This window comes from Nasonia vitripennis, chromosome 1 (assembly GCF_009193385.2).
Source record: "Nasonia vitripennis strain AsymCx chromosome 1, Nvit_psr_1.1, whole genome shotgun sequence".
Classification (NCBI taxonomy): domain Eukaryota; kingdom Metazoa; phylum Arthropoda; class Insecta; order Hymenoptera; family Pteromalidae; genus Nasonia; species Nasonia vitripennis.
The window spans coordinates 8,180,900-8,196,821 of NC_045757.1; the positions used below are offsets into that span (position 1 = coordinate 8,180,900).

At 42.4% G+C, this 15,922-nt stretch overlaps 4 protein-coding genes and 1 long non-coding RNA gene across 16 annotated transcripts; 3 read left to right on the forward strand and 2 right to left on the reverse strand.

The window, feature by feature from the left end:
- Positions 1–2,037: 2,037 nt before the first annotated feature.
- On the forward strand, positions 2,038–4,217 carry LOC100117239 (tubulin alpha-1B chain-like). Of its 3 annotated transcripts, none has more exons than XM_031930987.2 (5): positions 2,038–2,269; positions 2,366–2,585; positions 2,668–2,969; positions 3,045–3,626; positions 3,707–4,217. In XM_031930987.2, the coding sequence occupies exons 1-5, from the start codon at positions 2,267–2,269 to the stop codon at positions 3,941–3,943; spliced, it is 1,344 nt and encodes a 447-aa protein (XP_031786847.1). In that variant the 5' UTR covers positions 2,038–2,266; the 3' UTR covers positions 3,944–4,217. The 3 variants fall into 3 exon arrangements, with proteins under 3 accessions (XP_031786847.1, XP_032452101.1, XP_032452100.1); XM_032596210.1 differs by having other exon boundaries at positions 2,048–2,269; positions 2,327–2,585; XM_032596209.1 differs by having other exon boundaries at positions 2,048–2,269; positions 2,337–2,585.
- Positions 4,052–6,891, reverse strand: LOC100116897 (serine/threonine-protein phosphatase 4 catalytic subunit). 2 transcript variants are annotated; one of them, XM_032596214.1, is made up of 7 exons: positions 6,725–6,891; positions 6,191–6,657; positions 5,409–5,593; positions 5,174–5,326; positions 4,846–5,097; positions 4,526–4,764; positions 4,052–4,436 (listed from the first exon to the last, which is right to left on the reverse strand). In XM_032596214.1, exons 3-7 carry the CDS (start codon positions 5,556–5,558, stop codon positions 4,307–4,309), a joined length of 924 nt encoding a protein of 307 aa, XP_032452105.1. In that variant the 5' UTR covers positions 5,559–5,593; positions 6,191–6,657; positions 6,725–6,891; the 3' UTR covers positions 4,052–4,306. The 2 variants fall into 2 exon arrangements, with proteins under 2 accessions (XP_032452105.1, XP_001606225.1); XM_001606175.6 differs by having other exon boundaries at positions 4,053–4,436; positions 6,191–6,741.
- On the forward strand, positions 6,327–7,398 carry LOC100678389. The gene is made up of 2 exons (XM_003425013.5): positions 6,327–6,964; positions 7,035–7,398. Exons 1-2 carry the CDS (start codon positions 6,942–6,944, stop codon positions 7,249–7,251), a joined length of 240 nt encoding a protein of 79 aa, XP_003425061.1. The 5' UTR covers positions 6,327–6,941; the 3' UTR covers positions 7,252–7,398.
- A 73-nt stretch (positions 7,399–7,471) lies between these two features.
- Positions 7,472–15,513, reverse strand: LOC100121693 (carnitine O-palmitoyltransferase 1, liver isoform). 9 transcript variants are annotated; one of them, XM_031930888.2, is made up of 14 exons: positions 15,267–15,509; positions 12,495–12,687; positions 12,281–12,417; positions 11,313–12,113; positions 11,032–11,236; positions 10,842–10,949; positions 10,712–10,737; positions 10,518–10,583; positions 10,080–10,142; positions 9,582–9,696; positions 9,243–9,512; positions 9,020–9,169; positions 8,744–8,953; positions 7,472–8,660 (listed from the first exon to the last, which is right to left on the reverse strand). In XM_031930888.2, the coding sequence occupies exons 2-14, from the start codon at positions 12,633–12,635 to the stop codon at positions 8,556–8,558; spliced, it is 2,397 nt and encodes a 798-aa protein (XP_031786748.1). In that variant the 5' UTR covers positions 12,636–12,687; positions 15,267–15,509; the 3' UTR covers positions 7,472–8,555. The 9 variants fall into 9 exon arrangements, with proteins under 9 accessions (XP_031786748.1, XP_032452091.1, XP_031786751.1 ...); XM_032596200.1 differs by lacking the exon at positions 15,267–15,509 and adding an exon at positions 14,942–15,249; XM_031930891.1 differs by lacking the exon at positions 15,267–15,509 and adding an exon at positions 14,938–14,961.
- Positions 9,862–10,950, forward strand: LOC103317977. Its single transcript, XR_004227806.2, has 2 exons — positions 9,862–10,613; positions 10,688–10,950. It is a non-coding gene; the product is annotated as an uncharacterized LOC103317977 (long non-coding RNA).
- Positions 15,514–15,922: the final 409 nt, after the last annotated feature.

The following is a 15,922-nucleotide window of genomic DNA, read 5'->3' on the forward strand; positions in this document are numbered from 1 at the left end:
GGCGAGAGCCTGCGTCCGTATGTACCTCAATCTTTGCGTAGATCAGTGTTCGAATTTTTCCACAATACCGCTCACCCTGGTCCCAAGGTGTCTGATCGTCTCATCCGACAACGATATGTATGGCCAAACATGCATCGCGACATTGCTGCATGGTGCAAAAATTGTCTTGCCTGTCAGCAATCCAAAATCTCCAGGCATGTTAAAACGTTTCCTGAGCATTTTGTTGCTCCGGACGGCCGCTTTGACCACGTTCATATCGATATCGTTGGGCCGTTACCGGTGCGCGACGGTTACCAATATTTGCTAACCATGATCGATCGTTTCTCTAGGTGGGTTGAAGCTGTTCCCCTTCAGGAAACCTCAGCCCAGACCGTAGCTCGCGCATTCTTTGACACATGGGTGTCGCGTTTCGGCGCACCCAAGGTCATCACTTCGGATCAAGGAGCACAATTTGAGTCGAGACTCTTTACTGCATTATTATCCTTGATCGGTTGTGAGCGCATTCGCACCACCGCGTACCACCCAGCCGCTAACGGCATGATCGAACGGTGGCATCGCACGTTGAAAGCTGCATTGATGTGTCACAAAGATGACGACTGGCTCAGAACTCTCTCCACTGTTCTATTAGGCTTACGTTGCCATGTGAGAGCCGACACCGAGGCTTCTCCGGCCGAATTCCTGTACGGTACCACGCTACGGTTACCTGGCGAATTCTTCATGCCGGAAGACATTACGCCCGATCCGCAAATCTTTGTAGAGGAGTTCCGTGAGCACATGCGCCTAGTTCGTCCCATACCAGTCGCACATCACTACAAAAAACGCATCTTCTATTTTAAAGAGCTTCACAATTGCACCCATGTTCACATGCGGAACATGGCCAAGAAGTCTCTCGAACGACCTTACTCAGGTCCATATAAGATTCTGTCTCGCGAATCCGATCGTGTATTCAAAATCGAGGTCAACGGTGCCCCTCGTACCGTTTCAGTAGAGCTTTTAAAGCCCGCATTCTTTATAGCGGAAAATTTAGTCGATTCAGGAGGAGTATCCAACGACAGTTCGAAGGGCAATCAGCCACCTGTCCCTAGTCCGGTACTCAAAACTTATCCTGCCAAAAAAATAAGATTCTCGTCCGATACCAAAGCGCAAGCTTAGCTTTGCGATTCAGTTCATAAGCAGCGTTTGTATTTTTATACTCTTGTATTAACAGTTGTAAGCAACCAATGTATATATGTTCATGCGATTCTTGGGTCTCAACCCTTCTGGTGCAGAGCTTGCAAGTTGATCAGCAAGAATCTCGGGGGGGAGTGTGTGGGGAGCTCCCTTGGCAGCCCTGCGTAAGCCAGGAGTGGGGATGTCGGCCATGTTGGCTAGAGAGAGAGAGAGAGAACGAACGAGCGCATGTCGCGGCCTGCGAGCCGCATAACGTTCGAGACAGTTGATCTAACGGGATATTCTAATAAAAGAAAGTGTTATTCCAGAGGAAGCTGGTGGCCTTTATTCATCCTGGACCCCATCCTCGAGAGAGTAGGACTCTCGGCATCGTCATCCCAGACGCATAATCCTACACTTGAGGCAGAGCCAGAGACATCTATCGGGGGCGGAAATAAACTAAGCATTCAAATCTAATTTTGAATTTTGATTTTGCTATTAATTTTTATTCGAGAAATCGAGACTTGGAAAACCCTATAATGATGTAAGGTGCGTCGAAGCTTGTATAAACAGAAGGTCATTATGCTTACACAAAAATACTGTCAAACAAACCCGCATGATTTATTATGTTATTGTATTGGCGGTACATTTTCATAAAGCAACGTTGATATATTGTGCAAACACGTCAGTTTTTGCTGATTTTAATTGCATAAATTAAACTAGCGGCTTAAAAATTACACATGCATCAAATTGTTAAATATAAATTGGCTCTGGTTTTATTAAATAAATAAATAAATAAATAAATAACTTGGCATAATACTGGAAACAGAGAGAAGCGCACAGCACAGTGAAGCAAAAAATGAAAGCATTTTTCAATTTTTTTGTTTCCATAGCTGCGGACCCGTAGATGCGTGAAGTAGCGCGAAAATGCATTTATTTTTCGGCGGCGTCATGACTCGAACGTAGAAAAAGTTTGGACGTTTAAAAATTCTCAGTTTCGACAAAATGTCTCATTAACTTTTCGGCCTCTTTTGAAAATTCCAAAATTCCAAGTGTCGAGCAGTATTTAAAAAATTACCAAGTCACATAATCCAGGAAAACCATCAAGCAATTCAAAATGGTAACGATCATTTTTACAGAATACGCCACGAACGTTTAAAAATAAGCGCAATGCAAGTATAAATTAGATTGGGTGTAAAATGAATGTGAAAAACAGCGCGAGTGTATATCAATCCACGTGGGGCAAGCTGGAGTGCAGATCGGCAATGCCTGCTGGGAGTTGTACTGTCTGGAGCACGGGATACAGGCCGACGGGACGATGCCCTCGGACAAGACCTCCGGTACCAACGACTGCTTCGACACTTTCTTCAACGAGACCAGCAAGGGCAAGATGATACCCAGAGCCATGATCATCGACCTCGAGCCCACCGTCATCGGTGAGTTCGACAGATTTTTATCTTACCGGTTATACCTAATCGCGACGTTTTCGCAAGACCATCACCATTTTCACTCTACTAGACGAGATTCGCAACGGAACGTACAAACAGCTTTACCATCCGGAGCAGCTGATCAGCGGCAAGGAGGACGCGGCGAATAACTACGCGCGCGGGTACTACTCGGTGGGCCAGGATATCATCAACCTGGTGACCGACCGGATCCGCCGTTTCACCGAGCAGTGCCACAGTCTTCAAGGCTTCTTCGTTTTTCACTCGTTCGGCGGTGGCACCGGCTCGGGATTTAGTTCTCTGCTCATGGAGAAGCTGAGCAACGACTACGGAAAGAAGAGCAAGCTCGAGTTCACCGTTTACCCGGCGCCACAAGTACTTGAATTCTAAAATAAATTCCGTCAATTTCGACGAATACATAAACGCTGCAAAAAACCGCGCGCGATTAAGGTATCGACGGCGGTGGTGGAACCGTACAACTCGAACCTGTCGACCCACGCGACGATCGGTCACTCGGACTGCACGTTCATGGTGGACAACGAGGCGATCTACGACATCTGTCGCCGCAAGCTCGGCATCGAGCGCCCGAGTTACCGAAATCTCAACCGACTCATCAGCCAGGTCGTCTCCTCGATCACGGCCTCGCTGCGCTTCGACGGCGCGCTCAACGTCGACCTCACAGAGTTCCAAACGAATCTTGTGCCCTATCCCCGCATCCACTTCCCGCTGGCCTCGTACGCGCCCGTCATCTCCGCCGACAAGGCCTACCACGAGGGCATGTCCGTCGGCGAAATTACGAGCGAGTGCTTCGAGCCTGGGAACCAGATGGTCAAGTGTGATCCTCGAGAGGGCAAGTACATGGCCTGCTGTCTGCTCTATCGAGGCGACGTCGTGCCCAAGGACGTCAATTCGGCCATCGCCAGTGTCAAGTCCAAGAGCAGCGTGCGATTTGTCGACTGGTGTCCCACAGGCTTCAAAGTGGGAATTAACTATCAGCCGCCAACTATCGTTCCCGGTGGAGATTTGGCAAAAGTACATCTCGTTATTCCGATTTCTGATTTTTCCTGATTAACCGTCTTGACGTGCTCTCAGACGAACGTTCTCCTCTCTAGATACAGCGAGCTGTCTCTATGCTCTGCAACACTACAGCCATCGGCGAGGCTTGGTCCAAGCTGAATTTGAAGTTCGACCTGATGTTCAATAAGCGCGCCTTCGTCCACTGGTACGTCGGCGAGGGCATGGAGGAGGTCGAATTTATCGAGGCCCGCGAGGACCTCGCCGCTCTCGAGCGAGACTACGAGGAAGTCGCCACTGACTCCATCATACCGTCAGACAGCAACGAGTTCTAGTTGAAAACTTTACGTCCTTATTCTTTGTACCAATCGTGTTTTTTTTTCTTTTTTTCTTTTTTTCTTTTTTTTCATTAAATTGTATCTAAAATAAGCCAAAGCATAAGCGTTTTTTCAACATTTTAATTAATCTCTTTATATAAAAAAAAATTATAAATTATCATGTGAATAGGCCCGGGGTGGATTACAGTAATTTATTGGTGTTGAATGTTTTTCATTTCCATATTCTTGCTTTTTCTCGTCGTCATTAAAATTACGTATTTTAAACAATTGATGAAACGTCTTTCCATAAAAATTGTATGGCGTCTTTTAAAAAATTTTATCTAAAAAAATGACATAATAATTTTGGTTCAAATCAATACTTCACAGAAAATAATCGGCTTGGGGCTTTTTGCTAGGGGTTCCTCTGCTCTCCTGGGGGGCTGCCTCGAATATCGTGAAATCCCTTTGCAAATGTTCGTTCAGTTCTAATATAGCTGCCACGTTACCACATCTGCGGAAACCAGATAGTTTCGATTAGTAAACCTTATTCTTTTGATCGTTTGAATAAAATAAAACAAGATTTTTAGAGCGAAAGAATACCTGTAACAGTAGTTCGGTGCCGACCATACGGTAAGTACAGTTTCGTTGAAATGCCATTTGTATCCTTCCATTACCAGTTGATGTGCTCGACATATCATATCAATGTCGTTTGCTGAATTGAACTGAGCGACGACATCACTACCGAACAGATATCCGGCTCCACGTGGTGAAACGCCCCAGCCTTGGGTCTCCTCGGGATCCGACCACAAAAGATCACACATAGGACCGTCGTGAGGAACCTGATAAAGAATCGAAGTTTTGTACTTCTCTATTTGCGGAAACGCTACTTATTAGATAATCAAAATATTTTTATTACTTACTTCTTGCTTTCTATCTATTATACGAATTTGATCAAGAGTTTGTATACTGGGGGAAAGACCACCATGCACACAGAAGATTTTTCCATCAATGATTGCAGACAGAGAAAGGTAATCAAAGATTTCTGTGCAGTGACGCCACACTGTGTTGCTACCGTATTTGCGAAGACATTCATCATAAAAACCATAAACTTGAGTAATCTGTCTTGATTCGTGGTTACCTCTAATTAATGTAATTCTATCTGGATAACGGACCTGAAATATTGGATATTTAGTTAAGTATTTCCAATGATGACTTGATGAATTTTATTTCATATTCATGAAAACCTACTTTAAGTGCTAGTAAAAGAAGAAACGTTTCTACACTGAAAAATCCTCTGTCTACAAAGTCTCCCATGAACAGGTAATTTGTTTCTGGAACATCACCACCAACTTTGAAGAGTTCCTTAAGATCATAAAACTGTCCATGTATATCTCCACAGACCTGAAATTAAAATAAATATGCAATCAGTATTTTGTAATTTCAAAGTGTAAATACATACAAACTGGTTTTTGCTTATACTTACAGTGACTGGTGAATCTACTCGCTGTACATTGCTCTCTTCAATAAGAATCTCACGAGCTTTAGCACACAGTGCTTTGACCTCAGCCTCATTTATGATCTCACATTTCTTGAGCTGTTCTATCTGCCGATCCAAATCACTGGAATCGGCCATTGTGACAGAAAGTTAAATTGTACTAAATATTGAAGCTGAAAAAAATATAAATAGGTTAGGTTTCTTATTGTAATATAATTGGTTTTAAAGGAATTGAAGTATTCAAAAGAAAATTTGTGCGATTGGGAATAGGAAAGTCTTTTCTGAAAACCAAGAATGTCTCACGCAGAGTTTACAGTTACAATCTAGCTTCAACTTTTTAAGAGGTAAAAATAGCTATTTATGGGTAAGGAAGTTAAAGAAAATCTTATCAATCATCCAAATTGATCTGATAATTTTCGACTGATCTGCTACGTTACAGTGTAACTTATTTAAAGTGTATAGACTTAGATGCTGACGCAAAAGACCCTGAAACGTCAGCAACAATAGTATTTTGCAAGTACGTGCAAAAATGGCATCAACAGATGTCTAAACAAACACGGTAAATATAGCACAGGTTGCAGAAGTATACATCCACAAACTTGTGACTTGAACACAACAAGGAAGTAAATCAGAGGAAAGCGTTCAAAAATGAATGGAGACCAAACGGAGCAGATCTCGCGAAAATGAGAAAAATCCTTAGGTCGGCGTCAAACACGAGTATCGCTAAACAAAAGCTACAGCAATCAGAGCAGGTCAATTGGTGAAAATACCTCGTCGGAGAGAGTGAAAGTAGCCGGCTCGTGGGATCTTTCCTCAGACCCAGGGATGAGAGCAGCTCGTTGGCGCGGTTATCCGTTGCAGAGCCTGCACTCGACTCGCGATTTCAGCTTGAGCGGACAGAGACGCAGTTACGAGTTTGGAATGATGTGCTGTCCCTCTTGAGCCAAGCACTCGTCGAAAATCGACCGCCTTAAGGAGAAGACTATTCTCAGAGATATACGAATAGTGGCATCGGCACCGCCACAAGGCTATGCTGCACAAGCGTATAAACGTCGAGCGCTCGCCTCCTCGCGCAAGACTCGAGAGTCGAGACTCGAGAGCTACCTATGCCTGAGAAGACACGACGCAGCTTCGCAGTCGCTTCACGCTTGGCGTGGGATTTGTGACGAGTTCAGTCAGGTGACGCTCCCGAATTGCGCGCCAACTTTGCAATCTTATTGATCAACTGTTATGTTATCTAGTAACCGGTGTCTCTTTAATAAGTGAAAAAACTCGATTTTGATTGAATTTATCGTTATTCATACTTGGTTGAATTAGTATTAAGGTTTCATCCGTGCTACAATCGGTCACTTTACCGCCTCGGCGTTCAAGCGATGACTCACGCCGTTTTGTGATGTCAATATTATCTATTCACACACGGCTACAGTATTGAGTGTTGCTCTATACGCCAGTCCTTCGGTAGCTTCTGCTTCTGCGTTGTTATTGTTTTTATTATTATCCTGCTAGTCTAGCCTATATGTCATGGACGAAGAAACGTTAAACAGGTAAATAATCTCATATTTTTAACCTTGTTTTTTTCGATGTTTCTTGTATTTTAATTTTACGATTTCATAGGTTAGCAGCGGAGGCTCTGCTCGAAGAAGCCAAAAACGGGGCGAGGAGGGCTGCTGTCATGGGTCCAAGTGGCTGGATCAAAAAGAAGGAGACTATTAATAAAAGGTTCCTACACTCTACTCTGAGAAATGCCGTTATATCGAACAGACACAAAACCAATAGCAGCAAGATAAAAGAAAGCAGTCCTCCCAGAAAACCGCCGAATAGTAAAAAATAGATCGATAACCTCTTTCGCCTCTATCTCTCGTAAACAATGTTACAAATCATGAAAGTATTAGGTATTAAGAAATTTACCTTAAGTCAAAATATTTAATTGTATCTATACACTCGTCTAAGTATAATAAATATTGTTTTCTATAAACGTCAACTGGTTTAATTAGAAAATAATACCTGTGTCAATTCTTTAACAGCTGGTTTTTCCAATGAAAATGACATTGTCACTAAAAAATTATTTTATTTATGTATAGATTTTTTTAAAAACAATTGTGTACATACTAGAGTTGAGGTATACAAAACACTTTATTCATATTGATGTATTGCTGAACAATTTGTCTAAAAAATCTCTTTGTATGTTGTTAAAACCAAATTCATCTAGATTCTTTTTCTTGGTTTTAAAAAGACATTACAAAAAAAACCTTTGCATTTTCATATTTTTTTTAAAAATTTTTTCCTGCTAACTAAATATTGAACGCCTTAAAACTTAAGCACCAATACCACTAATAATCATTTCAACAACATAGAAAATATCCTTGTACAAAATTATTTGTAATATTTGTTATTTTGCATTGATAGGTTGCACATTTTAGAATCATGGCATTACTTAACATTTCCTAATACTAAAACTTGACGCGATCACATTTTTATTTAAAAATCTTCGATTTATTAAGATTCGCGCTCAACACGTTCATAGTCTCTACAACACTGATACTCTTGATTAACAAACTTTCCATTTTTACTTTACTTAATGAAAACGACAACAGTATAATTACTGTAATATCACTTATTATATAAACTCTCTTTTTAATCTAATTGCATTGAGTTTAACGAAAAAATTATTATTTTTAACGTCGATCATTTAAAATTAGTCTCTTTCAACAAGACGCAGTAACGTTTATATTCTGAAACAATAATGATGTAGTAAAAAATTAAAAACTTTAATTCACAAAGTTGGAAGCAACAGTTCATCAGTCGGAAGCATCCATTGGCAGAAATGTAAGATTTCTGCAATCTCACGTGATATGCAACTAATTTACTGTTTATCATTGTGCAATTTCGTGCAATACCTCTTTTGAAAAATTTACAAAACATTATGCCAGTACTGCAAGAACGCAATAACTGTGCATCTTTTGTAAAATATTTGTGCGTTTTAGTAATCAGTAAAAATTGATTTAAAAATTATAAAGACCTATAAAACATTGAATCTGTGCTAGTTATTAAAACTCTTCTTAAACGGCAAACTTGCATGCACTTGATCTTTCTTTTATATTTCCGTTTCATTGCGATGAAATCTCGACGGAGTGATTACGTGAGTCCGTTTGCCTGACTTTGCAACTTCTTCTTCTCTAAAAACAAATTCTTCATGTCCATCAGTGCCGTTTTGATCGTTTCGGCAAACCTTTTCGAGTCCTGAAACGAAAAATGACGAGTTGTTTGAATACTGGTAGAAAAGAAAATGAACATGACGAAATTTCGAAAAAATTTTAACGAACCGTGGCTGGAGAACTGTCTTTGCTCGAAATGTGGAAGAAAATCATATTTTCGCCAGCAATGATATACGAGACACCATAACCATCATCAGCTACTGGACCGAAACCACCACCTGCTGATATGCAGTCCGGGTACTTTTTAAGATCTAACTTGGAAGTTTGTCCGTGGGGAGTTTGCGAGGTAGAAAGTCTCCAAGGCTCGCTCAATACTTCCTGTAATGTTGTTTGATGAATGAGTTTACATTCGCGAAAATGCTGTTAATTTAAAAAAAAAATTACCTTTAAAAACGGAGAATCCACCTCTAAATACTTGGAAACTACGTACAGACAAAACAAATGCCTATCTATTCCCTTGCCAGACATAGCATTTTGGTAACCCCTTTGATGCTGAGCTGCAGCAGCCATCAAAAGCTTATGCTTTTCCTCTACCTGCAAATCGTGTATTATTAGTTTTCATTTTTTTCCTATTTATTTTCTTGTAACAACAATGATTGAATTGTACCGTAGATGACTTGCTTTCCATGGCCTTCACCCAGGCTGCGGATTCGATTGTACATGGGCGGACAGTTTCGGTTCTGCCTTCGCGGAACAACCTCGTCATCGATGCTTCATACGTTAAGCTGAATTTGCCAGTGTCTCGATAGTAGGCAAGTTGCAGCGCCATTTGAATAAAAGCATCGGGCGACATAGAGCTCTTCTTCATGAAGCCCTTGCCATACAAATCGTGCACGTAGATGCGCAGATCAACACCATTTACTAGTTCCTCAGCAACCTTGATATATTTAAGTTATCAGTAACCATAACTATTAAACATTGTATATTAGTTTAAAAAAAATCGTACCAGATACGAAGTTTCAATGGCCTCCAGACATTTAGGATTTAGATCCCATTGCAGTCTAGATGGAGCAGGTGGCGTGAACTCAGGAGTTCCTTTAGTATGTCCATCTTCTTTGTATCTATAGTAAGCCTCACGTATTAGGTAAAATGAAGATAATACGATTTTGATTGATGTTTTTTTGAATGAAAACAAATATAAAAGAGTATGAGGATATACAAAAAAAAAAAAAATATACTCGAAAAATTCAATGAAGGTGAAATAATAAATGCATATAAACGAAATAAAAATTGAATCATAAAAAAAGAATAATATTTCATTTTCAAACAAAAGAACTTAAAAAGAAATTAATATTTAGTTAGTTGTGAAGCGTGAGTTAATAATGTAGCATTTGTTGAAAGCGAATAGTGCGTGGAAAAAAAATAGAATGAAGCGTGAGCATACAATGCACAATTGAGTAAGAATAATGAAGCGAAGTAAAAATAGAAAGTATGAGTAAATTACCCAACTTCCACGTCAGTACCAATAGCGAATTCCCAAAGTGTTCCCATAATGGGAGCATCTGCCCTATGTGCCAGAAAATAAGATAAGATTATTTACATTTTTTTCTAAACACGAACGTTTAGACGAATCAAATCACAGATAATTTTGCACAATTAAGAATGAACCACACATTCTCAATTTTTTGTTACACAAAATATATACATAATGTTATTCAGCGCCTTCGCATATTAATAAATCGGAACTAAATTAACTTTTAAAATACGATTCGTGTAGTATCAGTATCGTTAAGCAACAACCAATATCCATTTAAAGATTCCGCCATACACCTTCAACCATAAAATAGACAGCGACAGATCATTATATTAAGAAGAAAGTCATTGGAAAAAGAAAGCAGTGCCGGTCGGCTGTCGCAAATTGTTTGTATACACAAGTTCTTACTGTATCCCGGGAGCTTCGTCCATGATTACAACCTCCCAAAGATGTGACATCACTGCGGCATCGGCCCTGATCATTGTTTCGAATATTAAGAATTACGTAACTTTCGCGAAAAATAATTGTGCTCATATAAAATAATATAAAATGATCTGTAATCTGAAATAAAAATTTAGTTGATTAAGCACCACCATACTTACCAGGAGTGTTCTGCGTTAAAACCGATCTGAAAATAAGCAAAAAAGTACGTCAATATCCGCTGCGATGAGTAATACTGAAGTATTTTATTTTGTAATTTATAGTGAAAATAAATAGTAGTCTTTATCTTACCCTGCCGTTGTTTCCGATGCAAAGCGTAAAGGATTTATCAAACCAGCGATCGTAACCTTTACCGTGGAGCAGAATGCGTCCGTAGTTGTCAAGTTTTTCCGGGTGTGCCTGCATATCAATACAAAATGAAAAGTAAGGAAATACTAAAACGAAAATTGCAAATAATCATAAAATCGGATAGAAAAGTAACCTTGTCAAATTCGTAGGGAACATCATCGAGTGCAACAACGAAGGCGGACTTTTCGATAGCGTCCAATGACTGCTTGTTGATACCCTTGCTGAAGTATTCTTCCCGAGTTTTGGCCCAGTGCGTACGTTCACCAGCGGTTAGGGAGGCAAGTTTTTCCTCGCCTTCATAGGGCGTAGATTTGTCGTCGAGGATGCTCTGTATTTGTCTATCATCGTAAACAAATTATTAGAATATATAAGCATATGAAAACGTTGAATACACGTGAGTATCGTCGGACTTACACTTCAATTTCGCAGGGTTGAAGCAGACGATTCTTGTGATAGATGGGAAGCCTGAAGTATTTGCCCTTGTGGTAGACGACGATGTGTTTCGAGTCCTGGATGTGAATGATCTTGTCGGCCTCGATTCCGGGAATCCTGGTAGTATTGAACAGCCTCTCGTACTGCCACGAGCATAGAGGCACCAAGCCTTGGACTAGAATCGGTTCAAGGGACTGGCGTTCGATTAGCCTACGGTACTGTAGGCATGAGTGAATAACACTGGCGGCACGGGCCGATTGGAGCTTGGTCGGGTGCATGAGAATGGCGTCGATACCGTAGAAGTTGGAGTTGACCATGATGGGTGAGCGACCGCGCAGGTAGACGTATTCCTCCCACCAATCGGACACGTAGTTGGTAGCCCACCAGGACTTGAGGATGAGGTAGCGTTGAAGCTTGACACCGATTCCGGCCTCGAACTCGCTGGCCAGTCGCTCCATGCGTTTATAGTTTTCGTCGTCGAGCAGGGGTCTAGCGCTCCTGAGGTAACGCTGCATGGTATCGTGTACACTGGGCAGTGGCAATCTTGGAAGAGAGCCTTGGAAACTGTACAACATCGGTTTGTGCCATCCCGAGAAGATCTTGACTGCTCGTGCCCAGAGCTTAGTTTGGATGGAAATGCTGCTCCCTGGGCCCCTCGACTCGTACATCCAGCCTTTGTACATGAGCAGCAATTTCAGCACGTAACGGATCGCGTATATCGTTACCAGCCATAACAACAGGCCCACCACGAAGCAGCCTGCCAAGTGCGCCAGGATCTGCGACCTGCAACAGTAAGCATTGTGAAAAAAATGAATACGAAGTTAAACAGAACAAGAACTCGCTGCGAGCTGTGATGCCCCGATGTAATCTTCATATTCAATACGATGAATCATAATCTTTGCTCGATAAGCTCGAGCTTTCAATCACAAATACCAAGCAAAAATACTCACGCGAACAAGTACGGCACCACCTTCCCCACAGGATCGTAAGGTACTTTGTATCCGGCGAAATGAATCGCCGTCACCACTATCACCGTCAGCCACAGGCTTCCCAGCGAAGCTGGGTACACTCCGCTCTTAATGTTATTCTGCAAAAGTATACGAATAAAAAATTCAATCGTCTAAAATCACCAAAATCTGGTCAAACTCCAAAAACCTCACTCACGTGGAATCTGAAGTATCGCTTCTTCCACGAGCGAATACCGGACTGCCAGATGAGGTTCAAGACCTCCCGGTCGAAGTTCACGTCCCATCCCTCGTGGGTGATGGAGAAGCTGAACGCAACGGCCGAATGGGCTTCAGCCATGTTTCCTCCTCTCTGTCAGTGTTATATACACCACGAAACTCAGCTCCGAAATCTGAAATCACAATACCAACTCTCTAAAACACAAGCGTCCGGGCTTCTCACGCACACATGCACACAAAGCGTCATATATATATAGGCGACTAAGTCGAGGCCGTCCATATGATTGCTGACGGTGGACGGCTATTTGACCTTACTTAAACGACTGCAATTGTACGCGAAAAGTAGCAGCAGCTGACTGCGCTGTTGCCGCCACTGGGACTATATCACAGGCACACATGACAGAGAGACACGCGTCTACATATATCTGTCGAAGATCGAGCAGTTGTAAATAATGTGCGAGGATCGCATACAGCTACATAGAAATAGCGAGTATACGAGCGAGAGAGAACCTGCCGAGTCATCGGCGCAGCTCACGATCGTTGCGCAAGGCGCCTTGCGCGTTTCGCTTGGCTAAAAATCCCGCGAGCGCCTTTGCAAAATCTCATTTGCGAGATATAATCCACGTGAGCGCGCGCGTCCTTGATAAACAATTAAAATTTTTCGAGCCAGACGCTCTCTCGCAGCGCCGCAGACTGTTGATAATAACACCGGAGACCACGCGCGCGCGCGCGCTTGTTGCATAATGCGGCGGAGCGCGTGGATCTTATACGCGCTCTTATCTTCGAGCAAAAAAAAAAGAAGACGAGCTTTTGCGTTATACAATACATCTTCAGAAATATCAATCCTGGCCGTTGACACCGCTTTATCTTCGATGCGCAGACACGCGGATGTTCGCTTCTTACAATGTATTACTTATTGTACAAGCTTGTGTGTATCAAAACACTCGATTAAGCGCGATCGCAATGCCGACGACGAGGCGAAAAAAGAACGAGTAACGAGGTCAACGTTTAATTATATATATACACAAGTTTCGAATACGTATCGACTATTAAGTATCGACGTAAACACCTTTTTACGCTTGCTGCTGACGTTGTCGCTTCGATAAAGCGCGAGAGAAGAAAAAAACACGAAGTTAACGAAACAATCCGCGACGCCGCTGCTATATTCTATATGCGTATGTTAATTTATATCGTCGTCGTTAAGCCTGCGGCACTCGTGCGCGCCAATTTTTTCTTCTTCTTCGCTATTCATACGCAGCGATGATATAGACGCTCTATACCGAAGATAATATCGCGCAAGCACGTGTGCGTCGAGCAAATAAAACTTTCTTATATATGTGCGCCAGTCTCTCGAACGCGTGCTGCGTCATCGTGTCGCCATTCGAACTTTTTTTTTCCGCGCTGTCTCTCTCTCTCTCTCTCTCTCTCTCTCTCGCTGCAGCTGTGTACGAAAGTAAGTTTCCTCGATACTTGATTTAACGCCGAAAGTCGGTGGCGTTTCCGGCGCAAACACAATGCGTAAGACGCACGACAATTCGTTCCCGATATATTAAAATGAGCGCCGTCCTTCCGTCGCGCGAAAGGTCAAAACTCTTCGTCGAGGAATTAATTAGTGAGCGGGAGAGAGAAAAACACTCATTAATCGGCCGCTAAGCGATTCTCGAACGAAGAGAGAGGAATGCCGCTTTATCTGCGCTACAGAGTTTCTCGAGGTCGAAATTCGTTTTCGAAATCGTAGGAACGCGCGCACGCGAACATAATGAATTACGGCCCGAGGCAGCAGCGAAGCTCTTAGATAAGCGATAGAGAGAGAGAGAGAGAGTCGGGATTTTCGGTGCTGGCCATTGGCTCCCGCTGAGGGTTTGCTCGCGCACACGCCTCCGTTATGTTCCTTATTTCGTCACTCGCGCGCGCTGAGAACTTATTTCCGTCACTTACTGAACTGGCTTTCCTCTCTCGGTCGAGCCCCTTTTTACGCTCTTTTCCACCGTTTTTCTGTGAGAGAGAAAGACCGAACGCCACACACTTTGATCACGTAGTACGCGCACAGAGCAGCTGCCTGTGTCTATATAGGTAGCTACGTGTACCGTAATCCGTAATTCCAAGCGGCTTTGCGCTTAAAATAAACACACTGTGTACTATATTCTCCCCGCGCGCTATAGAGAAAGAGAAAGATGCTCTCCCGACGTATATATATATAGGTACACACAGCGCGCGCACGAGAGAGGAGGCTCGACTGCCACGCGCTCTCTCTCTCTCGCATCTTGATGAGAAGAAGGAAAGTTGCTGCTCGCTATATACCTATATATTCCGTCCGCCGAGATGTTTACTTCTATTTTTACGGCTATTTATAATTTCGCATACCGAACACCGTAAGAAAAATCGACGTCTCTAATCTTCTAACGAGAGGAAACAAACATTACCTACTCGACGAGTCGCTCTTCCTCTTCCGTGTTGCGATCTCTACCTGCGCGCAGGGGTTCTCCGCTTTTTGTAGGTTACAATATACCTTCGCTCCATTCGACACCGACGATTCGGATCGACTAAAAGCCAGTTGACAATAAAACAGCCGCGAGAAAACCCGTAAAAAGACAGCTCGATGATTCCACGCGGAGTTGGTATATATGTGTGCCAGGGCCAGCCGCGTGAAAGTGTGTATATGTATAACTACGATTCAACTATGGCAGCAGCACACGGACCCCCCACAACATGTTATACACAGCGAGATAGAGAGAAAGCCAAAATTACACACCTGCTGTTCGTCCTGTCAGCTGTGGCGCCGTATGCGGGAAGACTTATGTATAAAAAGAACAACAATGAGACGATGGGCGACTGTGCATCAGTTCGATGAGGAAAATATTTGTATATAGGTATATATATATATATATATATATATATATATATACAGGACTAGGCACGATATACGACGACTCGCTACGCTGTGCTGCTAACGATGGTTATTTTACATGCACGAGCAACGTCGATGCTGCGCCGCTACTGATGCTATTGCTGTGGCGAGCTAAGGTCGCTGCAGGCTGCGCCGCAGCTGACGACGGCGGCCAACGCGGAAAACAGATACTGCGCGGTTAAAGACGAGATTTTTGAATCATTTCTCATTTCTGGAAACGTTATAATATCATGTCGCGGAAAAACCTGTCGAGAGGATAATCGTGTCATATATACGCTGAGTGGCTATATTAACAGAGCCTGCGATCGTTTTTTATTCTGATCCGCATTATTAGTATGGAAATGTTAATTGATTTCAGATGAACGATATATCTAATCAGACTCGAGATAAACTGCGGCGTGGGTGTAAATTTTATTTATTTTTAGTTCAGTCAAATTTTTCTTTCTTACCTGAATATTCGATGAAAACTGCTCTTCAAAAATAATTTGTAAAAAAAAGTT